Source organism: Rhinopithecus roxellana, chromosome 5 (assembly GCF_007565055.1).
Source record: "Rhinopithecus roxellana isolate Shanxi Qingling chromosome 5, ASM756505v1, whole genome shotgun sequence".
Taxonomy (NCBI): Eukaryota; Metazoa; Chordata; class Mammalia; order Primates; family Cercopithecidae; genus Rhinopithecus; species Rhinopithecus roxellana.
In genome coordinates, this window is record NC_044553.1 from 160928924 (window position 1) to 160956582 (window position 27659).

Sequence of the window (27659 nt, forward strand, 5' to 3'; positions counted from 1 at the left end):
TGGTGCCAGGCACGTTGTTAGATGCAGGGACACAGCATGGAGGAATCGGTGGAGGTTGCTGCCCTCAAGTTTCCTGAGCTTGAAAGGGTTTAGAATATGCCACGGTGGCATAAAAATTACTTTGAGCAGAAGGCATTTGAATTCCTGAAATCTGGCTGGGTGTGGTGGCTCATACCTGTTATCCCAGCACTTGGGGAGGCCGAGGCTGGCGGATCACCTGAGGTCAGGATTTCAAGACCAGCCTGACCAACACGATGAAACCCCCTCTCTACTAAAAATACAAAAATTAGCCGGGCGTGGGGGCGGACGCCTATAACCCCAGCTACTCAAGAGGCTGAGGCAGGAGAACCGCATGAACCTAGGGGGTGGAAGTTGCAGTGAGCCAAGATCGTGCCACTGCACTCCAGCCTGGGTGACAGAGTGAGACTCTGTCTCAAAAAAAAAAAAAAAAAAAAAAAAAAAAAAATCCTGAAATCTCTTATCTGCCGAAAAGCAGAGCTTCCCAAGATCTCAAAAGAATCCAATTGTCAGGCCAGGAACAGTAGTTCACGCCTGCAATCCTAGCACTTTGGGAGGCCTAGGCAGGTGGATCACCTGAGATCAGGAGTTTGAGACCGGCCTGGCCAACATGGCGAATCCCCGTCTCTACTAAAAATGCAAAAATTAGCTGGGCGTGGTGGCGTGTGCCGGTAATCCCAGCTACTCCAGAGGCTGAGGTGGGAGGATCACCTGAGCCCGGGAGGTCGAGGTTGTAGTGAGCCAAGATCCTGCCACTGCACTCCATCCTGGGTGACAGAGTGAGATCTTATCTCAATAACAGTAATAATAGCAATAATAATAAAATTGTGGTAAGATACCCATAATATAAAATTCACCATTAAAAAATAACACAGAAGAGAGCAACGTGAATGCAATGTATTGATGAGGATGATCGTGATCTTCCAGAACCTTCTCTGACACCACCCAGGCCCCCCGCCTTACTTTACTGGCTTCAGCACTCATCATACTGCGCTGCAAATGCTAGTTTCCTCCTCCTCGGCACCTAGACTGTATACCCCCCGGGGCGGAAACAGCGATTTACCCACCAGGTGCTTAATAGGGGTTTGTTGACCAGTGAACCTCCTGCTCTCCTTGGGGAGAGGAGCTCGGACATGTGTACACACCTGCAGCTACAAGATTCGCAGGGCGCACAGAGCCTCAACCGTAAGAAGGAGAGGCGATCAGGCTGAGGAAGATGGGGCAGTGGAGCCGGATGGATAGAGGGGGGGTTCATTCATTCGTTCACTCATTCGTTTATTCATATTTATTCATCCAGCATTCATGACCTGAGCTTGTATTGTGTTCTGGGCAGGACCTGTGCTGGGCACCGACTGAGTAATATATATCATCTCTCCCTTCAAGGTGCACCCAATCTGGGTGGGTGGGTAGAGAGAAGCTAGGGTGACAAGGCAAAAATTTGGGGGTTGGGAAACACTGTCGTTAACAATTCAAACTGTGGTCCCCTCTCAGATGTATAAATCCAAACGTTTGGGAGTGGGCAGAGGACTCTGCATCTCCAGACAGGATCCTCCGCTGATTCAGATGCACGATTACGTCAGAACACTTGGATAGTGTGGTAACTTTTGGGCCAGGGGCTCTGGAACCCCGAAGACTGGAGATCCGGGACAGCTCTCGGAGAAGGTGAGTGTTCTCCGAGAACATCCGTGGCAGGCAATAAGGAAAATAACGTGGGTCGGCTCTGCTGATCAGCCCTAGGAGACGCGGCGTTGTTGGCTGGGGCGGGGCACTCCATGACCTTCCCGGCCAGACACGGTCGCCTTCCGAGGTGTCTTGGCCTGCGAGGCACTCGTAGTCCGCCCCTCTCCCCGGTGACGCACATTGTAGACGCCGTCGCTCAGCGACCCGGGTTCGAGTCCCCGCCTCGGCCGCCATGGCGGATGCGGAACCGGAGGCTGGGGGCGGCAGCGAGGATGGTGGCGGCGGCGGCGGCCCGGCTCCTCCGGGCCAGAGCGGCAGTGTAGCACGTGTGGCCCCGCTGGGCCCCGAGCAGCTGCGGCGGGTCCTGGAGCAGGTGACGAAGGCACAGCCGCCGCCGCCACCGCCCCCCTTCGTGCTGCAGGACGCGGCGCGGCGGCTGCGGGACGCGGCCCAGCAGGCCGTCCTGCAGCGGGGCCCGGGCGCCGAGCCCCCTCGCCCGCCGCGCCTGCTCCCCCCCCAGGTGAGGCGTCGGAGGGACGTGGGGAAACTGAGGCCCGAAGGGTGCCGAGGCCCCGCGGCGGGGCTAGCTGCTCGTCCAGGAAGGCCAGTATCGGCCCGGGTTAAGACTCAGGGCGTCCCCAGGCTGAGCTTCTTAGGAACGGCGTACGGCCCCCACCTGTCACCACCCTGGCATTTTCACCCCAGGAACCTCACTCTAGGAGCGGTGGCTCACGCTGGGCCCTGTGCCTGGAACGCCCTCGTGCCTTCTCTGCCTTCACAGGCCTGCTGGGGGCTTTCGCGTGCTGCCTAGCTCTTCTTACAGGCCTTTGACCGCTCGTTAAGCCTTTGTGGAGCACTTAGAGACCGTGTTCCCAGCACTCCCCACTATGTGCAGGAGGTGAAGCCTTGAACATACTTGAACGAACATAAGGCAGGTTCTGGGGTTGATGGAGGCTGCTTTAGAGTGGGTGGTCCCTTAGGCCAGACACTGGAGCTGAAACATGAATGAATTAAAAGGAACCAACTTAGCTTTTCAGGTGTAAGGTGCCGAGGCCCAGGCTTGGAACAAAGTTAAGCACAATACACTAGTTGGCTGCAGGACTTACCATCCTGGGTGATAGTGACTGATTTGTAACCGCAGTACCCAGCACAGTGCCTGATACACACTTAATGTTTGGAATATGTGAAAGCACTCTATACCACGAAACATCCTTTCCCATTGGGTTTATTTCCTGGGCCACACACCTTTTGGTTGCTAGGGGAGTGATAACTGGAACACCGTCGCCCAACTGCGGAGGGTGTAGCATAGCGCCTGAAGCCAGAGGGCCTGCATGGTATCTGTAAAATTCCATCCCATTTCAGCACTGGGGTCTCACCCCAAAATTGCCAAAAGAAGAGAGCTTTTTCCACTAGAAGAAACGGATTAGAGAATAGAATCAGGAACCTTTGCTCTTGAGTTTTTTTGACTAATGTTAGCTGCTTGGGGTTGTGTCCAGTCAATCATCAAGACTGGAGAGTTGTCTTGCAAAGGTTTAGGAAGACAGTGTGATTCTGCCCAGATGCCACACTATCGCTATGTAGAGGTGTGACCTTGGGTAACTCAACCTTTTTGGACTTCGGTCTGGGTCAGAAGGCTGCAAGACGCCTTCCAGGGGCAGCCATCTGCAAAGCCTCTGCTCTGCAACGGGCACTGTGCTGGGCTGCTTAGTTTTCAGCAGGGTTTTTGTACCGGCATTTTGCAGGTGGGAAACAAGCTCAGTGAGGTTGCGTGGCTTTGCCCAAGGTCCCTCAGGTGTGGCTGCTCTCCCGAGCCCCTGTACTCCTCACCATACCCTGCTGAATATGGCCACAGCTTTTTGGGTTTCGAATCCAAAAATGACATATTTTTCATAAAGTAGGAGCAAACTTAATCAAGGTTAGGTAGCATGATGGGATTGTATTTTGTAGCTAATCTAATGGAGACAATATAAATTCTACCTGCAATAATGTACCTTTGCAGCACATTCTGCTAATACTCTTTCAGCCCCAGCTGTGTCATGGAGGCCACAAAGGCAAACTGGATGTATACTTTGCCCCTCAGTAGTTTATGAACTAACAGGAGATAAAACAAGACCCATAGCCGGGCACAGTGACTCATGCCTGTAATCCCAGCACTTTGGGAGGCCGAGACTGGCGGATCACAGGTCAGGAGTTCTAGACTAGCCTGGCCAATATGGTGAAACCCTGTCTCTACTAAAAATACAAAAATTAGCTAGGTGTGGTGGTGGGCGCCTGTAATCCCAGCTCGGGAGGCTGAGGCAGGAGAATCACTTGAATCCAGGGGGTGGAGGTTGCAGTGAGCCGAAATTGCACCACTGCACTCCAGCCTGGGGGACAGAGTGAGACTCCTTCTCAAAAAAAAAAAAAAAAACAAAATACCCAGATAACTTCTAATCAAGGCCAGAAAGCTAAAGATAGTGAAAAGAACTAAAAGTATTTAGAGAAAGGGAGATTGTTCCTGGCTGAGGAGATCAGAAGCAGCTTTGTTGAAGAGGTGGTATCTGAACTAGATTTGAAAGGGTGAGTCTGGGTTGAAAATGCAGAAGAGGAGAGGCAGGTTCTGCGGTGGGTGGTGGGGTACATTTCAACAACCACAGCAGAAGGCCCAGTGTTTGCTGTGGGGGATGGTGTGGATCAGGAGCACAGACCAGTGGACACACTTGGGTCAGATCGGGGCCCTGTCTCTCCCGACCCTCCCTCTTTCCACCCCACGGAAATTTCCAGTGCCATCCAGCATGCTGTGCCCCTTTTCGTGCATCCGTGCATTTACACATGGATGTATGCCCTTTTTCACCTGGCAAAAATTCCCAGCCTTCAAAATGCCCCTCAGAGATCACTGCTTCTGGGCAGCCCACTACCTCTGGGCCGTTTCTGCCTCTTTATTGCACCTGTTGTACCACGATGACTTTTTCCTGTCTGCCTCACCTGTCTGCATTCCTTAGGGAACCTTGTCTGCCTTCGGAATAGTCAGTGGAGCTTTTGAAAGGGCAGATCTTGGGGCCCCACCCCAGGAGATCCGATTCAGCAGGTCTGCAGGGACTGAGGCATGGCAGGGGAAACCGCCCACCATCTCAAGGGTGAGGCTACAACTTGGCTAGTATGTATTCTACCCAGAAATACTTAGTGTTAGCTGAGTTAACTAAACATAACAAAGTATAAGCATAATACCCACAGGGTAAGCCAGTCAGGACAGAGGATAAATACATTAGTAGTCTGGTTTTGCCACTGTGGTTATCCTAAAACAGTAGGGTTTAGTGTATTTTTATATATGTATTCTGTTTTTGTTTTGGGGTTTTGTTGAAACAGGGTCTTTCTTTCTCACCCAGGTTGGACTGATCTCGGCTCACTACAGCCTGGAACTCCCAGGCTCAAATGATCCTCCCACGTCAGCATTCTGAGTAGCTGGGGCTACGGGCATGCACCATCATGCCTGGCTAATTTAGAAATGTTTTGTAGAGACAGGGTCTCACTATGTTGTCCAGGCTGGCCTTGAACTCCTGGCCTCAAGCAATCCTCCCACCTCAGCATCTCAAAGCACTGGGATTACAGGTGTGACTGACAGTAACATGAAAGAGATGGGGTTCTTGAGGGATATGCACAGTCAATCTCGTCATTTGATTCACAAGTAGCCCAGGAGTTGAGGACTCCCAGGGCTATGGTGCCAGCTCTGTACAATTCTTCATACAAAGTGTTGGCCAGTCTCTGCTATTTGTACTAGAATAACAAGAAACAGATGAGAGACACACTCCAGCTTGATCTCAGTGAGGATTTTTATTCTGTCCTGTGTGACATTTTTGGTGATGCTCCACTGTTTGAGGGTCACACCAGAAGGTTCAGTCCAAAGAGGGCCACTTGGTGATCCCAAATAAGTGATTCTCAACCGAGGGCAGTTTTGCCCCACAGGGGGCACTTGGCAATGTCTTCATTGTCAGGACTCGGGATCACTGCTGGCATCTAGTGGGTAGAGGCAGAGATGCTGCTGGACATCCTCCAGCCACCCATGTCAAAGGATTATGTTCTGAAATGTTGATTGGGAAATCGTGCTCTGGATGATGAGGTTTGCCTCTTTTTCTCCCTGGAGGAAAATGCTCATTATTTCTGCTCTGTGAGGGCTTCTTTCTTTTGCTTCCCCGTCCTTCTCCCCTAAGCTGTATGACAGCTGTTTCCCTGACACCTGGAACAGTGTTTCTGGCACGCGGTCAGTGCTCAATCAATATTTGTGGGATGTTATTGAAGGTAGTTCTCCCCTTTGGTAGGTGTTTTGCTATTATAGAGAGTGCTGCTTTGAACTTTGTAGAACAGAACATCTTTGTGGCCACCTGACTTTTTTTATACAATCCAGGAAATGGAATTACTGGATCAAAAAGCACACGTATTTGAAATTTTGTTAGATATATTTGTAAAAAGTTATTGAAGATACTCAGCCCTACGCCTAGGTGCATGCCCCCAGAGAAACTCACGCATATACCCACATACATCAGTGAGGATTCAGAGCAGACCTTAGGAACAGAAGGCTGGAAACCACCTGTCCATCAACAGGAGACTGGTGTACTCATACTGCAGAGAAAATGAACCCCTGAGACCTACCCATGTTAATGTGGATAAAATTCACAAAGCAAAATGAAGAAACCTAGAAAAGGCCTTTGAAGTTGCAGGAGATGATAGCATTTATATAAAGTTGAAAAACATTTCAGAGCTGAACTATATATTTTTAGAAATATCTGCATATGCCATATAAATTTTTAAAAAGCATAAGAATGCTAAACATGGGAGGCCAAGGCGGGTGGATCATGAGATCAGGAGATTGAGACCATCCTGGCTAACATGGTGAAACCCCATCTCTACTAAAAATACAAAAAATTAGCCGGGCATGGTGGCGGGCGCTTGTAATCCCAGCTACTCGGGAGGCTGAGGCAGGAGAATGGCGTGAACCCAGGAGGCGGAGCTTGCAGTGAGCCGAGATCGCGCCACTGCACTCCAGCCTGGGCGACAGAGTGAGACTCCATCTCAAAAACAAACAAACAAAAAAAGAATGCTAAACAGCACATTCAGGACAGGGTGAAGAAACGGGCATGCAGGTTGGGCAATAGGAAGCTGGGTAACATTGTTCCTTAGGGCTTTTTTGTGGCTTCCAGAATTTCATTAAAAACTTTTTAAAAAACATGGGCCCACATTATGAATTACATCTGCTTTTAGAGTACTAAAAACTCCAAAAACACATGGGTAACGCCGGGCACGGTGGCTCACACCTGTAATTCCAGCACTTTGGGAGGCCTGAGGTGGGCGGATCATGAGGTCAGGAGTACGAGACCACCCTGACCAACATGGTGAAACCCCATCTCTACTAAAAATAAAAAAATTAGCTAGGCATGGTGGTGGGCGCCTGTAATCCCAGCTACTCAGGAGGCTGAGGCAGGAGAATCGCTTGAACCTGGGATCTGGAGGTTGCACTGAGCCAGGATAGCGCCACTACACTCCAGCCTGGACAACAGAGCGAGACTCCATCTTAAAAAAAAAAAAATAGCTAGCATGGTGGCACACACCTGTGATCCCAGCTATTCAGTAGGCTGAGGCAGCAGAATCGTTTGAACCTGGGAAGTGGAGGTTGCAGTGGCACTCCAGCCTGGGCGACAGAACAAGACTCCATCTCAAAAAAAAAAAAAAAACATAAAACAAAAAACTGGCCAGGTGTGGTGGCTCACGCCTGTAATCCCAGCACTTTGGGAGGCTGAGGCAGGTGGATCGCCAGAGGTCAGGAGTTTGAGACCAGCCTGAATGATGAAACCCCGTCTCTACTAAAAATACAAAAATTAGCTGGGGTATGGTGGCATGCACCTGTAGTCCCAGATACTTGGGAGACTGAGGCAGGAAAATCACTTGAACTCGGGAGGTGGAGGTTGCAGTGAGCCGAGATTGTGCTGTTCCACTCTAGCCTGGGCGACAGAGCGAGAGTCGATCTCAAAAGAAAAAAAAACCCACATAGGTAGAACTGTTAAGAAGGCTCTTATTATCTCTTAATTGGTCATGAAATCAACTTAGTGGATTATGACTAGTATTTTTTAAAAAGTGATGTAGAATAGGGTTAGGTGTGGTGGCTCACGCCTATAATCCTGTAATCCCAGCACTTTGGGAGGCCAAGGCAGGTGGATCAATCACTTGACGTCAGGAGTTTGAGACCAGCCGGCCAACGTGGTGAAACCTGTCTCTACCAAAAAATTCAAAAATTAGCCGGGTGTGGTGGCAGCTACTCAGGCTGCTGAGATGGGAGAATTACTCAAACCAGGAGGCAGAAGTTGCAGTGAGCCGAGATCGCGCCACTGCGCTCTAGCCTGGGTGACAGAGTGAGACCCTGATCTTGTAAAAGAAAAAAAAAGTGATGTAGAATAGATACAATCAGTGGGCATTGATATAGGAATGGTAACTAGTTCCATCAACTTTTTATTTATGTATGCAGATATTTATATACACGTGTACTGGGTCATAATGTAAAGTGTATCATAGTGATCTCTGTTTTTGTTTTTTGAGATGGAGGCTCACTCTGTTGCCCAGGCTGGAGTGCAGTGGTACAATCTCAGCTCACTGTAACCTCCTCCTCCCGGGTTCAAGCGATTCTCATGCCTCAGCCCTGCCGAGTAGCTGGGATTACAGGCATGCATCAACACGCCCAGCTAATTTTTGTATTTTTAGTAGAGATGGAGTTTCACCATGTTGGCCAGGTTGGTCTCGAACTCCTGACCTCAAGTAATCAGCCTGCCTCGGCCTCCCAAAGTGCTGGGATTACAGGTTGAGCCACCAAGCCCAACTTACATCACTGTGGTCTCTGGTCAGAAAGGTCTGGAAAACACCACCTTAGTACAAACACATTACATCAATTTTTATATGTAAGATATAATTTAGAAAAAACATCAATAATGGGTTTATGATGAGAGTGAAATTGCAGACACGTTGATAAGCTCAATGCTTCTTTTCTCTTTCTTGTCTTTCTGTACATAAGCAACTAGAAGCCATTTGTGTCAAGGTAACATCTGGAGAAATGAAAGGTCAGGAAAAGCCAATGCCCTTACCAGCCACAATCCAGCCCCAAACTGCAAGACAGAGCCAGCCACCCCAGGGGAATTCCTGCCTCGTGGGACTCCACATCAGCAGGCCCTCAGCTGCTCAGGGTACAGCCGCTTGTGAGAACCGAGCCACAGTCGTGCTTCCTAAGTGACTTGCGCCAGCCTCCTCCTCAGGTGTTCATACAGAGACCACTGCCAGCCCTCCAGGTGGTCCCTGCAAAGAAAGTCCCAGCCCCCAAGACTCCAAATGAACAGGGCTCAATGTTGACTCCTTTATCTGCCTCCAACCCGCTGGCAGTAACATCTCTTTCATCCAGTTCAGCACATCCATTTGTTTCCAACTTGCATACAAAACATACTGAGAAACTCAAAAAATCGTTAAAAGTAAAGACACGTTCTGGACGGGTATCTCGACCTCCCAAGTATAAAGCTAAAGATTATAAGTTCATAAAAACAGAGGATTTGGCAGATAGTCATCTGTCAGATTCTGATGATTATTCAGAACTCTGTGTGGAAGAAGATGAAGATCAGAGAGAGAGGCACACGCTCTTTGACTTATCGAGCTGCTCCCTGAGGCCCAAAAGCTTTAAGTGTCAGACTTGTGAAAAGTCATATATAGGAAAGGGGGGACTGGCCCGACATTTTAAACTTAATCCAGGCCATGGCCAGGTGGACCCTGAGATGGTGCTGTCTGAGAAAGCCAATGCAAGCACCCTCCAGGGGTGCACGGAGGAAAGGACGCTCAGCCTGACCTCCCCGGGGCTGTCCATGCCAGCGGCTCCATGTGAGGGAGGGGCCCGCTCCTGCTTGGTGACAGAGTCAGCACACGGTGGCCTGCAGGTAATATTTCTGTCTGGGTATGTGTCTTTTTATTTAGTCATTCTCAGACTGCTATAAAGAAACACCTGAGACCGGGTATTTTATAAACGAAAGAGGTTTAGTTGGCTCACGGTTCCAGACTGTACAGGAAACATGGTGCTGGCATCTGCTCGGCTTCTGGGGAGGCCTTGGGAAACAGATTCAGGGTGAAGGCAGAGTGGGAGCAGGCACCTCATGTGGCCACAGCAGGAACAAGGAGCAGGGGGAGGTGTCACACGCTCATTTATTTTTTTGAGACGGGTGCTGGCTCTGTAATCCAGGCTGGAGCACAGTGGCCTGATCTTGGCTCACTGCAACCTCTGCCTCCCCAGTTCAAGTGATTCTCCTGCCTCAGCCTCCCAAGTAGCTGGGATTACAGGTACCCGCCACCACGTCTGGCTAATTTTTGTATTTTTGGTAGAGATGAAGTTTCACTATGTTGGCCAGGCTGGTCTTGAACTCCTGACCCCAGGTGATCCGCCTGCCTCAGCCTCCCAAAGTGCTGGGATTACAGGTGTGAGCCGCCACGCCCAGCGAGCACACACTTTTAAACAACCAGATATCATGAGAACTCACTATCGTGAGAGCAGTGCCAAGGGGATGTTGCTGAACCAGCCATGAAGGTTCTGTCCCCATGATCCAGCAGCCACCTCCCACCAGGCCCCACCTCTATCGTTGGGGATTACACTTCAACATGAGATTTGGTGGGGACACATGTTCAAACCAAATCAGTCCCAGTTCCTGCCCCTGCCTGCTCATCATCCATACACTGACCTTTACGGTGTCTGATGGGGACTCAGGTGAAAGCTTAGGCGGGACCAGAATCATTCTAGTGGAGGATCTGAGACCCCCATGTTGTCTGCACTGCTGCCCAACAGGCCAGGAGATGTATGTCTTCTGTGTGTCGGCATGATTTCGTGAGCACATCTGATGGGAATGCATCCGTCAGCTCTTTAGGTTTGGTCAGTAAAACCAATGGCGGTGCACTCGTGGCTGACGCTGCCATTACAGAGGGTGTTGTTGAGAAAAGGAGTCCCCGGGGGTGCTTCTGGAGTGTCAACAGCCCCTGGCTGTTTAGCGTGTCCTCTCCCCCTTCTACACCTTCTGAAACTCCTGATAAAGCAGGTGTGAGTCGCTATGAGTTTGCATTATCACATAAAAAATTTTTTTTCTAAAATATTTTATTGGGCCGGGTGCAGTGGCTCACGCCTGTAATCCCAGCACTTTGGGAGGCCGAGGCGGACAGATCACCTGAAGTGACAAGTTCGAGACCAGCCTGGCCAACATGGTGAAACCCCATCTCTGCTAAAAATACAAAATTAGCCAGGTGTGGTAGCCCATGCCTGTAGTCCCAACTACTTGAGAGGCTGAGGCAGGAGAATTGCTTGAACTTGGGAGGCGGAGGTTGCAGTGAGCCAAGATGGCACCATTGCACTCCAGCCTGGGCAACAACAGCAAGACTCCATCTCAAAAAAAAAAAAAATATATATATATATATACACACACACACACACACATATATATATATAGTAGTAAAATACACATAGCATGACATTTACTGTCTTAACCATATTTAAGTGTATGGTTCAAGGGTATTAAATACATTCACAGTGTTGTGCAACCATCACCCCCACACATCTCCAGAACTCCTCATCTTCTAAAACTAAAACTCCGAGCTTCACGTTGGGCAAGTGAAAAAGAAACAAAAAACTAAAACTCTGTCCCTGTAAACACCAGCTCTCCATTCCCCTTTCCCCCAACCCCGGCAGCCACTATTCTACTTTCTGTCTTCTATGATTTTGACTACTCTAATTTCCTTATAGAAGTGGAGTCACAGGATATTTGTCTTTCTGTGGCTGGCTTATTTCACTTAGCACGATATCCAAGGTTCATGTTGTAGCCAATGTCAGAATGTCCTTCCTCTGTAAGACTGAGTAATAGCTCACTGTGTGGACATACCACATGTTGCTTACTCATCTGTCAGTGGACACTTGGGTTGCTTTTACCTTCTGGCTTTTGTGAATGATGCTGCTATGAACACGGATGTTCAATTATATCTTGAGACCCTGCTTTCTATTTTTTTTCTTTTTTGAGACGGAGAATCGCTCTGACACCAGGCTGGAGTGCAGTGGCGTGATCTCAGTTCACTGCAACCTCTGCCTCCCGGGTTCAAGCTGTTCTCCTGCCTCAGCCTCCCGAGTAGCTGGGACTACAGGCGCCCGCCACCATGCCCAGCTAAGTTTTTGTATTTTTAGTAGAGACGGAGTTTCACCATGTTAGCCAGGATGGTCTCAATCTCTTGACGTTGTGATCCACCCGCCTTAGCTGCCCAAAGTGCTAGGATTACAGGCATGAGCCACCACGCCCAGCCCAGTTTCTTTGGGTATATATCCAGAGGTGGAATTACTAGATTTTAAGTGGAATTATTTTATTTTATTTTCAAATTGTTCATTGTGTTTAGAAATGCAGTATTTACTTTTATTTTATTTTTTTTCAGTTTGGCTCTGTTGCCCAGGCTGGAGTGCAGTGGTGTGATCTCGGCTCACTGCAACCTCCACCCCCTGGTTGCAAGCAATTCTCCTGACTCAGCCTTTCTAGTAGCTGGAATTACAGGCATGTGCTACCATACCTGGTTAATTTTTGTACTTTTAGTGGAGACGGGGTTTCGCCATATTGGCCAGGCTGGTGTCCAATTTCTGGCCTCAACTGATCTACCCACCTCAGCCTCCCAAAATGCTGGGATTATAGGCATAAGCCACCGCACCCAGCCTCATTATTAATTTTACTTCTTTCTTTCTTTCTTTTTTTTTTTTTTTGAGATGAAGTTTTGCTCTGTCACCCAGGCTGGAGTGCAATGGCGCAGTATCAGCTTACCGCAACCTCCACCTCCTGGGTTCACACGATTCTCCTGCCTCAACCTCCCGAGTAGCAGGGATTACAGGTGCCCGCCACCATGCCCAGCTAATTTTTTGTATTTTTAGTAGAGACACGGGTTTCACCATGTTGGCCAGGCTGGTCTTGAACTCCTGACCTCAGGTGATCCACCTGCCTCGGCCTCCCAAAGTGCTGGGATTACAGGCGTGAGCCACCGCTTTATTTCTTTTTCTTGCCTAAGTGTCCTGGCTAGAACTTCCAGCACTGTGTTGAACAGAAGTAATGAATGCAGGCATCCTTGCCTTGTTCCTGCTTTTAGAAGAAAAGTTTTCAGTTTTTCACCATTGAGCGTGATGTGGGTTTTTCATATATGGCTTTTATTATGTTGAGGTAGTTTCTTCTATTGGTTTGTTGAGTGTTTTTATCATGAAAGGGTGTTGAATTTTGTCCATGCTTTTTCTGCATCAACTGAGATGATCATATTTTTTTCCTTCATTCTGTTAATATGGTATATTACACTGATCAGCTTTCATATATTGAACCATCTTTGCTTTCTAGGGGTAAATCCCACTTGGTCACAGCATACAATCCTGTTAATACACTGCTGATTTTGGTTTGCTAGTATTTGTTTTTCTGCATCAGTGCTCGTGAGAGATATTGGCTTGTAGTTTCCTTTCTTGTGGCTTCGGCTGGCTTTGGTTTCAGAGAAATGCTAGCCTCATAGAATGAGTGAGGGAGTGTTCTCTCCTCTTTAATTTTTGGAAATGTTTAAATAAAGGATTGGTGTTCATTCTTTAAATGTTTGATAGAATTTGCCAGTGAAGCCGTCAGGTCCAGGAATTTTCTTTGTTGGGAGATTTTTGATTCAATCTCCTCACTACTTTTATGTCTATTCAGATTTTCTTTTTCTTTTTCTTTTTCTTTTTTTTGAGATGGAATCTCACTCTGTCACCCAGGCTGGAGTGCAGTGGCATGATCTGGCTTACTGCAACCTCCAAGCGATTCAAGCGATTCTCCTGCCTCAGGCTCCCGAGTAGCAGGGATTACAGTCATGCACCACCATGCCCAGCTAATTTTTTTGTGTGTATTTTTAGCAGAGATGGGGTTTCACCATGATGGCCAAGCTGGTTTTGAACTCCTGACCTTAAGTGATCTGCCCGCCTCGGTCTCCCAAAGTGCTAGGATTACAGGTGTGAGCCACTGCGCCCGGCCTCAGATTTTCTACTTCTTTGTGATTTAGTTTTGGCAGGTTTTGTGTATGTAGGAATTTGTCCATTCATGTTGTGCAGTAGTTTGTAGTATTTAGTATTCTATTATAATTCTCTCTTTTTATTATTTTTTATTTATTTATTTTTTGAGACGGAGTTTTGCTCTTGTTGCCCAGGCTGGAGTGCAATGGCACGATCTCAGCTCACTGCAATCTCTGCCTCCCGGGTTCAAGGGATTCTCCTGCCTCAGCCTCCCTAGTAGCTGAGATTACAGGCACCTGCCACCATGCCAAGCTATTTTTTTGTATTTTTAGTAGAAACGGGGTTTCACTATGTTGGCTAGGCTAGTCTTGAACTCCTGACCTCAAGCAATCCACCTGCCTCAGTCCCCCAAAGTGCTGGCATTACAAAGTGAGCCACCGCTCCCGGCTCTTTTTTTTTTTTTTTTTTTTTTTTGAGATAGAGTCTCACTCTGTTGCCCTGGCTAGAGTGCAGTGATGTGATTTCAGCTCACTGCAACCTCCACCTCCTGGGTTCAAGTGATTCTTCTGCCTCAGCCTTCAGGCGTGTACCACCACACCTGGCCAATTTTTGTAATTTTAATAGAGACAGTGTTTCACCATGTTGTCCAGGCTGGTCTCAAACTCCTGACCTCAGGTGATCTACCCGCCTCGGCCTCCCAAAGTGCTGGGATAAAAGGCATGAGCCACTGGCGTGCCTGGCCTTTATTTTATTTTTCTACATTATTATTCCTATTTTCAGAGGAGGGAATTGTCAGGGAATGAGGAAATAGGACCTGAGGACAAGGTCAGATGTAGGGTTCTCTTCAAAAGCCATGCAGATGCTTGGAGACAGACAGTAGACTGGTGGCTGCCAGGGCCTGTCGGGAGGGAGGAAGGAGGAGTGACTGCTCATGGGTACGGTCTCTTTCCGAGCTGATGAAACTGTCCTGGAATTAGATAGTGGTGATGGTTGCACAATTTCACGAATCTATTATAGCCACTGAATTATATACTTTCAAAGGATAAATTTTATGGTATTTTAATCTATCCAGTAAAATAATTTAAAAGTTTTAAAAGTCATGGATAAGTAATGAATTATGAACAAAATTCAGGTTAGGTTTTAAGATGACAGTCACATCAGAGAAGTCTTTTTTTTTTTTTTTTTTTTTTTGAGACAGAGTTTCCCTCTTGTCGCCCAGGCTGGAGGACAGTGGTGTGATCTCGGCTCACTGCAACCTCTACCTCCCAGGTTCAAGTGATTCTCCTGCCTTAGCCTCCCAAGTAGCTGGAATTACAGGCTTTTGCCGCCACACCCAGCTATTTTTTTGTATTTTTTTAGTGGAGGTGGGGTTTCACCATGTTGTCCAGGCTGGTCTTGAACTCCTGACCTCAGGTGATCCACTCATCTTGGCCTCCCAAAGTGCTGGGATTACAGGTGTGAGCCACTGTGCCCAGCTCCAGGGAAGTCTTTTGTTTCATTTTGGTCAACATCCCAGGGTTACAGTTTGCTACTCCAGACTTAGAGGCTAGCTAATATTTAAAAAAATTTTTTTTTTTTATTTTTAGACAGGGTCTTACTCTGTCACAGTGTTGCAACCATGGTTCACTGCTGCTTCAGTCTCCAGGGCTCAACCTTCTGGGCTCAAGGAGTCCTCCCACTTCAGCCTCCCAAGTAGCTGGGATTGCAGAACACACCACCAGGCCTGGCTAGTTTTTGTATGTTTGTAGAGATAGGGTTTTACCATGTTGTAGAGGCTGGTCTCAAACTTCTGGGCTCAAGCAGTCCTCTTGCCTCGGCCTCCCAAAGTGCTGGGATTACAGGCATGAGCCACTGTGCCTGGCCAATTTTTTTTTAACTTAATTTGTTTTTTGTAGAGATGGAGTCTCACTATATTGCCCAGGCTGGCCTCCAACTTGTGGGCTCAAGTGATCTTCCTGCCTTGGCCTCCCAAAGTGCTGGGATTACAGGGGTGAGCCAGTGTACCCAGCCTGCCTAGCTAATATTGATCCTGTGTCCAACAGGGATTTTGTTGGGAACATTTAAGATGCATTGATTATAGTTAATATTTCTTGATTATGTGAAGAAGAAATAATTTAGCAAGTTCATTGCTTTTGACTTGACATTTTTCTGCTTTAAGGCTTTCATGGCAGGAAAGGAGGGAGTGCAGCAAGAGTTGAAAAACTATCTATTTGGTACTGTGTTCACTACTTGGGCAACTGGATCATTAGAAGCCCAGACCTCAGCATGATACAGTATACCCATGTAACAAACCTGCACATGTACCTCCAAATCCAAAACTTAAACAAACAGGTTTGTTTTTCTTTTCTTTTTTTTTTTTGAGACAGAGTTTCACTCTGTCGCCCAGGTTGGAGTGCAGGGGTACGATCTCGGCTCGCTGCAACCTCTGCCTCCTGGGTTCAAGTGATTCTCCTGCTTCAGCCTCCCAAGTAGCCAGGACTACAGGCACGCGCCACCATGCCTGGCTAATTTTTTGTATTTTTAGTAGAGATGGGGTTTCACCATGCTGGCCAGGTTAGTCTCAAACTCCTAACCTCAAATGATCCATCCGCCTCAGGCTCCCAAAGTGCTGGGATTTCAGATGTGAGCCACTGCGCCCAGCCACTAAAAGGTTTTTATGGGGTATATAAAGCATGCTTGTTTTATTTTATTTTTGGGTGTGCAACACTGTCTAGAATGGTCAGTCTGTAGACATTGAAGAGACATTGCCATCTGAACCGGAAAATGGAGCTCTTTTGGGATCAGAGAGATACCAAGGACCTAGAAGAGGTGCACGCTCAGAGGCCCCTGCAGAGTCCCGCACAGCTGTCCTCCAGCAGAGAAGAGCTGCTCAGCTGCCTGGTGGCCCTGCTGCGGCAGGGGAGCAGAGGGCGTCGGCAAGCAAAGCCAGGCTCAAGGAGGTACCTCACTCTTACAACCCTGGGCTTGAAAACCGTGTCTTTAGCATGATATGTGGCAATTCACTATTAGTTTCTGAATCACCTAAACCGTTCACCTGAAATGTCGTTGCATTAAGTGTGTGATGAAGCCAAGGACAGTAATATCTGAACTAATTCATACTCTTACCGTTTAAAGTGACTATATGGCCTTTGGTGTAGCTCAAAAGCTGCTTGACTTGATAAGTTGTGGAATAATTATAACCTGCGTTTATATGGACGCAGTTTAGAAAACAATGGAAATGGTTTTCACAACCATTATTTTTTTTTTTTTTTTGAGATGGAATCTCACACTGTCGCCCAGGCTGGAGTGCAGTGGTGTGATCCCAGCTCACTGCAACCTCCACCTCCCGGGTTCAGGCGATTCTTCTTCCTTAGCCTCCTGGGTAGCTTGGATTACAGGCGCCTGCCAACCACACCTGGCTAATTTTTGTATTTTTAGTAGAAATAGGGTTTTACCATTGTTGGTCAGGCTGGTCTCAAACTCCTGACCTTGTGATCTGCCCGCCTCGGCCTCCCAAAGTGCTGGGATTACAGACGTGAGCCACCGTGCCCGGCCTTCAGAACCATTCTTAACTTACAGATGATAATTTCTCCAGAAATGGATATTAATTGATACATTTACTGGGTGTCCATCAATTATCAGTCCCTGTTCTAGGGATGGAGGGGACAGTGTGTACGAGATAGACTGGGCCCTGCTCTTGGGGGAGAAAGAGGACAGTGAAACCAGTCACCTGACAAAACTGTCAGTTGAGGCTGGGTGCAGTGGCTCATGCCTATAATCCCAGCACTTTGGGAGGCCAAGGCAGGCAGATCACCCGAGGTCAGGAGTTCGAGACCAGCCTGGACAACATGGTGAAACCCCTTACCTACTAAAAATACAAAAATTAGCTGGGAGTGGTGGCGGGTGCCTGTAATCCCAGCCACTCAGGAAGCTGAGGCAGGAAAATCGCTTGAACCCAGGAGGCGGAGGTTGCAGTGAGCCGAGATCGTGCCATTGCACTCCAGCCTGGGAGACAAGGACGAGATTTCATCTCAAAAAAAAAAAAAAAAGACACAACTGTCGTTTGAACCTGAGTGTTAAGCAGAAAATTGCAGAGTTTCCCTGTCTCCTGTTATTAAGCTCCTACAGAATTTAGGTCAGGCCACGGCAAGGTAATATCCCATATTCCCACCTTCTTCCACTTCCTGTGGAGTTGAAAGTCAGCTGGTCACTTCTTTCAAAGGGTTTTTGAAAGTCTTAATTGAACATTTTTGTCTTACAATGAAAATATTTTTCTGTAACTTTTCTGCTTGTTTTGCAAGCATCTGTGGCCCTTCCAGCCCTTTGTAGCTCCTACTCAGTCTCTCGCTCTCTCCTTAAATGCCAATCTTTTTTTTATTTTTATTTTTTTTTGAGAGAGGGTCTTGTTTTGTCACCCAGGAGTGCAGTGGCTCAATCATAGCCCACTGCAGCCTCCACCTCCCAGGCTCAATTGATCTTCTTGCATCAGCCTCCTGAGTAGCTGGGCCCACAGGCACACACCACCACACCCAGCTAATTTTTTATTTTTTTTTTAGAGACAGGGTCTCATTATGTTGTCCAAGCTGGTCTCGAACTCCTAGCCTGAAGCAGTCCTCCTGGCTTGGCCTCCCAAATTGCAGGGATTACAGGTGTGAGCCACTGCGTCTGGCCTTCTAAGCACTGATCTTGTGACCTCCCTGGACCTCAGAAGACTTCCTATTTCTAGGACTTCCTCAGCTTCCCCCTCAATTTATTGCTTCCCTGGGAATCTCACCATCCTCCTGGTTTCCCTCTGCAGACTCCCACGCTTTCTGTTCCTCTCTGGTGCCTCAGATCTCTTCAATGAAACAGCTCCACCTGGCTGTCCTGTGAACCCCTCTGCCTTTCATGTCTGAGCAGAGCAGAGCCCACGGGCTGGCTTCCTGTCCACCCCTGCATTGTCAGGGGCCACTTCGCCTACCCCAGGCTCAAGCTGGGAACCCAGAGCCATTCTTGACTTTCTCCTTCACTCACTGCTCCCCATGTCCTGTGGTCGCTAAGCCTGGAGGACTGTGCCCTCCCCTCATATCCCTGCACTGCCACCCACATCCCTGTTCTTACCCGAGTCCTCATCTTTTCCTGCCTGTACTTTGGGGGTAGTCTTGACTGCCTGCCAGGCTTCCAGCCCTGCCCCATCCTCTGCACCACCACCCGAGGCACCTGCCTAAAACCTCCCTCCACAACTGCTTGGAGAAGGGAATCCAAACCCCTTGGCCCCTCTCAGCCTGGGCCTGGGTTGCCTTTCAGCCCCTCTGACCTGTCTGTTTCCAGGCACCGCCTCCAGCTGTGCTGTCCCCTCACCTGCGGCACAGCCTAGGTGAGTCCCGGAGGGCAGGATACACATCTCCTTATCACTGTGTCCTTATTCCAGGGCCTGTGCCCAGGACAGTGCCCAGAGCTTGTCGTAGGGAACCCAGAATGGATCATAGTACTTCATTAAGGAGCAAAAAAGTGAAATAGTTAATAAAGCAGAATATTTAGAGTTACTTGGTGACTGAAAATTTTGGAGAACTTTCTGTTTTTTATGTTGTATGTTGCACCAACTTGTTGGCTATTGTGAAATTCTTGTGGGACATTCAAAGGCATGAAATGCTTTCCCTTGGTAGTTCCTCCAGCAGTGTGACCCCGAGGATCTGGTGGAATTGGCTCTACCTCAACTGGCTCAGGTTGTGACAGTGTATGAGTTTCTTCTGATGAAGGTGAGTACTCTTAGTGTTTCTAAATATAGCGGGATGATTAGAAGTTATTTAGAAATAATATTATTTATTACTTATTTTTCAATAGCCTGCATAGTTGTTTAATTTTATTTTTGAGGCAGGGTCTTGCTCTGTCGCCCAGCTGGAGTGCAGTGGTGCCATCATAGCTCACTGCAGCCTCAAACTGCTGGGCTCAAGCAGTCCTCCCACCTCAGCCTGTGTGCCTCAGCTGGGACCACAGGCACACACCATCATACCCGGCTAATTTTTAATTTATTAAAAAATTTTTTTTGTAGAGATGGGGTCTAGCTTTGTTCCCCAGGCTGGTCTCAAACTCCTGGCCTCAGGTAATCCTCCTACCTTGGCCTCCCAAGGAGATGGCATTATAGGTGTGAGCCACCGTGCCCAGCTCATAGTCATTTTGGAAAGAGCCTGGCCATTTGGAATCGTTTTCCTTGTCCAGGACAGCTGAAGCGAGCCTGTTGGTCACACACCGTGCCTGGTGTGGGGGCTGCTGCCTGGGTAGTTGGGTGCCTCAGGCAGGTGCCCGTCCACTCCCTTGACTTTTAACTTGGTATGGGAGGGATGGAAGTGGCAGCCACAAATAACGGCCATCCTGGGCTCTCCTGGAGCCCACTCACCCCAGCTGGCCTCTTCTGCCCGAGGCTCTGCTCCCTCTGAGCCCACTCAGGCTACAGCCCAGGCTGCCTGTGCCCCACACTCCCTCCGGAGCTGACAGCCCAGCCAGGGCTCAGGGCCTTTCTGCCCTCCTTTCCCACCCTGTCCCGGAGCTCACCCGTGCCCTACATGGCCCCAACCCAAGACTCGTTTGTTTCTTGGCCTGCTCCTCCCATGCCCATCCTGGCTTCCCTACGCCATGCAGGGCACACAGTAGGTGCTCACTGGGGACTGAAGGAAGCGTACACCACTGAATGGCTGCTGAGGGGGTAAGGAACCGAAACTTTGTTTAGATTTTCTTCTGTATTTTCCATATCAGTGCCTCGAGTTTAAACTTTTTTTTTTGGTCTTTATCTTCACTAAGGTTGAAAAAGATCATCTAGCAAAGCCTTTTTTCCCAGCTATATATAAGGAATTTGAAGAGTTGCATAAAATGGTTAAGAAAACGTGCCAAGATTACCTCAGTAGTTCTGGTCTGTGTTCCCAGGAGACCCTGGAAATAAACAATGATAAGGTAACAATCTCCCATGGCAGAAAGAGTTTTGCTCGTAGAGTTAGCCAAAAGAAAGAAGGGCCAGGTGCAGTGGCTTATGCTTGTAGTCCCAGCACTTTGGGAGACTGAGGCGGGTGGATCATTTGAGGTCAGAGTTCAAGACCAGCCTGGCCAACATGACAAAACTCAGTCTCTACTAAAAATACAAAAATTAGCTGGGCGTGGTGGCACATGCCTCTAATTCCAGTTATTTGGGAAGCTGAGGCACAAGAATCATTTGAACCTAGGAGGTGGAGGTTTCAGTGACCAAGTAACTCTAAACATTCTGCTTTATTAACTATTTCACTTTTTTGCTCCTTAATGAGATTGCACCATTGCACTCCAGCCTGGTTGACAGAGTGAGACTGTCTCCAAAAAAAAAAAAAAAAAAAAACCCACAAAAAACTTCACATATGAAGGAGAATGTTTTTAGTAATAACATTTTCCTGTTCTACCTCATTTTGGTTTTTCCCATCAAGTGAATTTTTTTTTCTTTTTGTTTTTTTTTAGGAGATAGAGTCTTGCTCTGTCGCCCAGGCTAGAGTGCAGTGGTGCGATCTCAGCTCACTGTAACCTCTGCCTCCCAGGTGCAAGCAATTCTCCTGCCTCTGCCTCCTGAGTAGCTGGGATTAGAGGCGCACAATACCATGTCTGGCTGATTTATTGTATTTTAGTAGAGACAGGGTTTCACCATGTTGCCCAGGCTGGTCTCGAACTCCTGAGCTCAGGCAGTCTGCCTGCTTCGGCCTCCCAAAGTGCTAGGATTACAGGTGTGAGCCACGGCACCTGGCCCCCAATTTTTTTTCTTAAACTAATAAATGCTGTTCCAGAAAACCCAAAAATGAAGATAAGCTAAAAGAAAATGGAAAACACCATAATCTTCCCACTCACTGATGATCAGAGTTAAAACCTCAGGTATCATTTTCTTCTTTTTTTTTTTTTGTTTTGAGACAGGGTTTCCCTCTGTCTCCCAGACTGGAGTGCAGTGGCACAATCACAGCTCACCGCAGCCTCAACCCTCTGGTCCTAATCAATCCTCCCACATAAGCCTCCTGAGTAGCTGGGACTACAGCCGTGTGTCGCCATGCCCAGCTAATTTTTAAATTTTTCATAGAGATGGGGTATTGCTATGTTGTCCACTCTGGTCTTGAACTTTAGGGCTCAAGTGATCCTCCCTTTTTGGCCTCCCAAAGTGCTGAGATTACAGGCATGAACGACCACACTCAACCCTGTTGTCTTCCTTATGTGGGTTTTTGGGGATGGATTATATAGGGGCTATTTTTTTTTTTTTTTTTGAGACGGAGTCTCGCTCTGTCACCCAGGCTGGAGTGCAGTGGTGTGATCTTGGCTCACTGCAAGCTCTGCCTCCCAGATTCACGTCATTCTCCTGTCTTAGCCTCCCAAGTAGCTGGGACTACAGGCGCCTGCCACCACGCCCAGCTAATATTTTTTTTTTTTTTTTTTAGGAGAGATGGGGTTTTACCGTTAGCCAGGATGGTCTTGATCTCCTGACCTTGTGATCCACCCGCCTCGGCCTCCCAAAGTGCTAGGATTACAGGCATGAGCCACTGCGTCCAGCCAGGGGCCATTCATTTTTGTTTGTGGTTGTTCCAACACAATTCTCATTTCAATGTCATTGTTATTATCAAATTGCCTTTAGCTACATTGGACTTTTTTGGGTGTTTTTTGTTGTTTTGAGACAGAGTCTTGCTGTCACCCAGGCTGGAGTACAATGGTGCCATCTTGGCTCAATGCAGCCTCCGCCTCCCGAGTTCAAGCGATTCTCCCACCTCGGCCTCCCGAGTATCTGGGACTACAGATGTGCACCACCACGCCCAGCTAATTTTTGTATTTTTTAGTAGAGGTAGGGTTTCACCGTATTGGCCAGGCTGGTCTCGAACTCCTGACCTCAAGTGATCTGCCTGCCTCAGCCTTCCAAAGTGCTGGGATTACAGGCATGAGCCATCATGCCCTGCCTTATATTCTTAAATTATATATCATGAAAATGTAAAAGGTTTTTGCTAAGCCTCATGTGGATGCCCTGCACAGCAGTCACCTGTGTGTTTTTTAAACATGATACCCACTTGCTAAACTCAGAGAGCAAGTGTGGGTATCATCCTGCCATGACGCAGAACTGGCCACACACACACTGTGCATGCCTTACAGAATCTGGCTTTTTGAGCAGCTCAGACTGTGCCATTGCCTCTTGGGAGCATGACAGTGGCTCAGTTTGTGAGGGGACACCGCCCAGGTTCATCTGCGCAGAACCCACATGGCCTGTTTTCTCCTTTAGCCTTGTTCTGCTGCCCTTCCTGCTGTGCCCACCCCCATCTTGTGCTCTGTGGGGTTCTCTTTATAACGTCCATGTATAAATGATAACACCTGTCTCTTAACACCTTCACATCTGGTGTTTCACATAGGCATTGCATATGGAGTCAGATCTGATCTTCACAAAAGCCCTTCCAGGCAGCTGTAATCTCTTGTCTGGATAAGTCAGGGAGATGGACAAGGGAGACTCAGGAGATGGTGGCTCACCAAGATCACCCAGGCCATGGGCAGAGAAGCTGGGAACCAGCTCAGGCCCCCAGACCCATGACTTTTTACCAGCTGGGAAGGGAGATCTGGATGTGGGATAGGCAGGATCGTTCTTCTGAAGAGACCAGTGAGAATTCAGTAAAGGAGGGACAGTGGGAAAGAAAGTTACCATGATATCAGCTAACATTATTAAGCTTGTGATAGCATTAAAGAGACTGTTTCAAATTGTTTGTAAAGACTGTTCTGGGCTGAGCACAGTGGCTCATGCCCGTAATCCCAACACTTTGGGAGGCTGAAGTGGGTGGATCACTTGAGGCCAGGAGTTCGACACCAGCCTGGCCAACATGGTGAAACCCCGTCTCTACTAAAAATACAAAAATGAGCCAGGCGTGGTGGTGCGTGCCTGTAATCCCAGTACTCAGGAGGCTGAAGCAGGAGAATCACTTGAATCCGGGAGGCGGAGGTTGCGATGAGCCAAGATCACGCCACTGCACTCCAGCCTGAGCGACAGAGCAAGACTCCGTCTCAGAAAAAAAAAGATTGGTCTCCTCCTCTAAATTGTGCTCACATAGAACCTTCTAGTTTTGATAATGATCCATTTTTATCATCAGCTAGTCCATCTAACATTATATTGACCTTCATATTTCTCATTGTTGAGATGGCACCTCACAGTACAAATTCACAGGATTTAATTCTGTGAAGTCGTTTAATTCTTGCATGTGAATGTACTTCTAGGGGTGTGTGCTGTTTGGGTGAAGTTTATTCTCTTGGCCCATTTCTTTTCAGGTTGCCGAGTCATTAGGAATCACAGAATTCCTGAGGAAGAAAAAAATACACCCAGACAACCTTGGACCCGAGCGCCCCATCCGGGAGATGGATGGGGAGCAGCCAGAGGGAGCCGGCAGCGAGAAGAGGGAACATGAGGTGGGCATGGCTGAAGTGGGTGCCGGGTGACTCTGTGCATGGTGAATTACTGGGGTTTGGCTTCTTCCATTCACACCAGGAAGAGGAGGTACAGGTTTGCCTGTTTCTTCCTCTTCTAGCTGATTGGGTCTTCTCTTCATAGGCTGCGGAGGAGGGACTGGCCTCGGTGAAAAGGCCCAGAAGAGAAGCCCTGCCCAATGACACCACTGAATCTCTTGCTGCTAATAGCAGAGGCCTGGAGAAGCCCAGGCCCTTGCACACTTTGGCTGCTGGTGAGGGTAAAACACTGTTTGTGGGGTGTATCCATGGCCTGGCAGCCCTGCTGGCATGAACAGATGTGCCCAGGATTGCCACTTTTCAGGTTGGGTGACCTGTGCTGGATTTAGGGGGACCCTCTGGTTTCTCAAGTTGCATTCCAGCCTCCCAGTGTTCTATCATTCCAGATTCGTTCCCTGCGAGTCTTGAGGTCTTCAGGGTTTTCTAGAGTGCCTTGTTAAAATGGAGAGTCACAGGCCGGGTACAGTGGCTCGCACCTATAATACCGCACTTTGGGAGGCCGAAGCGGGTGGATCACCTGACGTCAGGAGTTCGAGACCAGCCTGGCTAACATGGCAAAACCCTGTCTCTACTGAAAATACAAAAAAACTAGCTGGGCATGGTGGTGTGTGCCTGTAATCCCAGCTACTCCGGAGGCTGAGACATGAGAATCACTTGAACCTGGGAGGCAGGAGGTTGCAGTGAGCTGAGATCGCACCACTGCACTCCAGCCTGGGTGACAGAGTGAGACTCCGTCTCAAAGGAAAAAAACAAGAGAGCCACCAAGTGGCTATAGCAGGAGGGTCCTGAAAGGTGGTTAGGCCGAGATGGGAACCAAGGACACATCCAACTATGGCTTGACTTTCATGAGCCTTCGCTGTACATGCCAGCTGAGATTTAACATTTGAAAAAAGACAGGGTCTGGTTATTATTCTGGCTTTAGCCAGAACCTACCAACTAGGCACTTAAAAAATTATATATATTTTTATGTAAATATGTATTTTATATATATATGCATTTATATATATAATTTTTTTTTTTTTCTGAGACGGGAGTCTCACTTTATCTCCCAGGCTGAAGTGCAATGGCACAATCTTGGCTCACTGCAACCTTTGCCTCCCGGGTTCAAGCAATTCTCCCACCTCAGCCTCCCCAGTAGCTGGGATTACAGGCACCCACCATCATGCCTGGCTAATTTTTTTTTTGTATTTTTGTAGAGATGAGGTTTTACCATTTCAGTCAGGCTGGTCTCAAACTCCTGACCGCAGGTGATCTGCCCACCTCGGCCTCCCAAAGTGCTGGGATTACAGGCGTGAGCCACTGCACTAGAGTTTTTTTTTTTTTTTTTTTTTTTTTTTTTTGAGACAGAGACTTGCTCTGTCACCCAAGCTGGAGTGCAATGGCGCGCTCTCTGCTCACTGCAACCTCTGCCTCCCAGGCTCAAGCAATTCTCCTGCCTCAGCCTCCTGAGTAGCTGGGATTGCAGGTGCCCACCACCACATCCAGCTAATTTTTGTATTTTTAGTAGAGACAGGGTTTCCCCATGTTGGCCAGGCTGGTCTTGAACTCCTGACCTCAAATGATCTGCCCGCCTCAGCGTCCCAAAGTGTTAGGATTACAGACGTGAGCAGCCACCATGCCCAGCCTGATGGTGATTCTTAATTGGGGCATGTGTTGGAATCACCTGGGGAGGTTATTGTGAAATACAGGGGCCTGGACCTCTGGGAATTCCAGGTCTGTGGGTAGGGTTGTTGGGAGGGTGTGGATGTAAGTATTTGGAAAGGCCTCTTTGGGCAATTCTCCAGCTCACTCTGATGAAGAACCACCAATCATTCATTCAGTGTTGGCATAAAATCACTGTTGCTGGGTGTGGTGGCTCACACCTGTAATCCCAGCACTTTGGGAGGCCGAATCGGGTGGATTACAAGGTGAGGAGTTTGAGACCAGCCTGACCTACATGGTGAAACCCCGTCTCTACTAAAAATATGAAAATTAGCTGGGCATGGTGGTGCACGCCTGTAATCCCAGCTACTCAGGAGGCTAAGGCAGGAGAATCACTTGAACCCAGGAGATGGAGGTTGCAGTGAGCCAAAATCGTGCCACTGCACTCCAGTCTGGTGGACAGAGCGAGACTCTATCTCAACAACAACAACAACAAAAAAGCACACTGTCGAATGGCTCTTAGAGCACATTTTCAGTACAAAATCCATCTTTGTGAATAGATAACAGGGATGGATTTTTAAAAATTGCTACCAATCCCAAGGAGCATCGATGCTTTGACTTCCCTGCAGGGCAGGTGACTTGGCCTCGCTGGTTTTGGATGGTGAGTGCAGTGAGTGGGCCATGACACGGTACACGCATGTTCACCTGTTTCCCAAAATGTTTAGGTTTTGCCCCTCCAGTAAATGGCACTGTCTTTCCCCATTCTGAAGAAAGCCATACAACGACGGTTTCTGGTGGCGATGGGAGCATGTTCCAGGCGGTCCCGCAGCTTCATGCACTGGCTGGCTTAGAAGCCAGGAGTGGGTCTATAGGTGCTGCTGTCTCATCCCAGGATGTCAGTGGGCTGCCTCTTTATGCTCAGTCAGGAGAGTCTAGGAGGCTGACCCAGGCACAGGTGGCAGCATTTCCTGGAGAGAATGCTCGGAAACACTCTTCAGACCAGGATACCCGGGACAGCCTGAGGAGCCTGGGTTTCTGTAGCACCTTGTCATCTGCTGGCGGAGCAGAGTCCCTGCTGCCTGGGAGGCCTGGACATGCAGAGGCAGGACACCTCGGCAAGGTTTATGACTTCCACTTGAACCACCAGCAGCCCAGCCCCAGCGGCGTCCTGCCTACGGAGGTGGCGGCCCCTCTGCTTGAGAAAATTTGTTCCATGGATAGTGTGGCAGTAAACTGTGCCTGCAGGACTGTGCCCAAGCCAGGGCCTCAGCCTGGCCCACATGGATCACTGTTGACTGAAGGGTGTCTCAGAAGCCTTTCGGGGGACCTGAACCAGTTCCCCTGTGGGATGGAGGTGCACTCTGGCCAGAGAGAACTGGAGAGTGTGGTTGCTGTTGGCGAAGCCATGGCTTTTGAAATTTCCAATGGGAGCCATGAGTTACTGTCTCAGGGACAGAAGCATATTTTTATTCAGACTTCCGATGGGTTTATCTTGTCCCCTCCAGGTACAGTAGTGTCTCGGGAGGACTTTGTCATAGTGACCGATGCAGAGGGGCGTGCCCTGCAGATGGGCCCACCAGAAGGAGTTCCCCTACAAGCTGTGGAGTCGTTCCTCACCGTGGAGCCAGAGCCCTCACAGTGAAGAGGAGTCAGATCCTAGATTTGTCTGATTTTATCCAGAGAAAGTCTGTGGCAAGCAATGTATATTTTTCTAATGTGAATATTGCCCAGATGAACCTTTTATTTATAAAGAATGTCTTTCTACCCTGCTGTCTACATTTTTTTATGGAGCTTGTCATAACAATAGCAGATGTTGCCTGATCTGGAATCCCTGTGGCGCATCTGACGCTCATGAGTTTTC

General features: G+C 48.4%; 1 protein-coding gene across 1 annotated transcript; it reads left to right on the plus strand.

Annotated features, from left to right (window-relative positions):
* Positions 1–1921: 1921 nt before the first annotated feature.
* ZNF839 (zinc finger protein 839) lies at positions 1922–27564 on the plus strand. Its single transcript, XM_030931067.1, is given in 9 exon segments — positions 1922–2218; positions 8732–8878; positions 8880–9635; positions 16432–16656; positions 19342–19434; positions 20474–20623; positions 23963–24100; positions 24243–24372; positions 26524–27564. Coding segments are annotated over 9 exon segments (2844 nt in total). The 5' UTR covers positions 1922–1930; the 3' UTR covers positions 27441–27564.
* Positions 27565–27659: the final 95 nt, after the last annotated feature.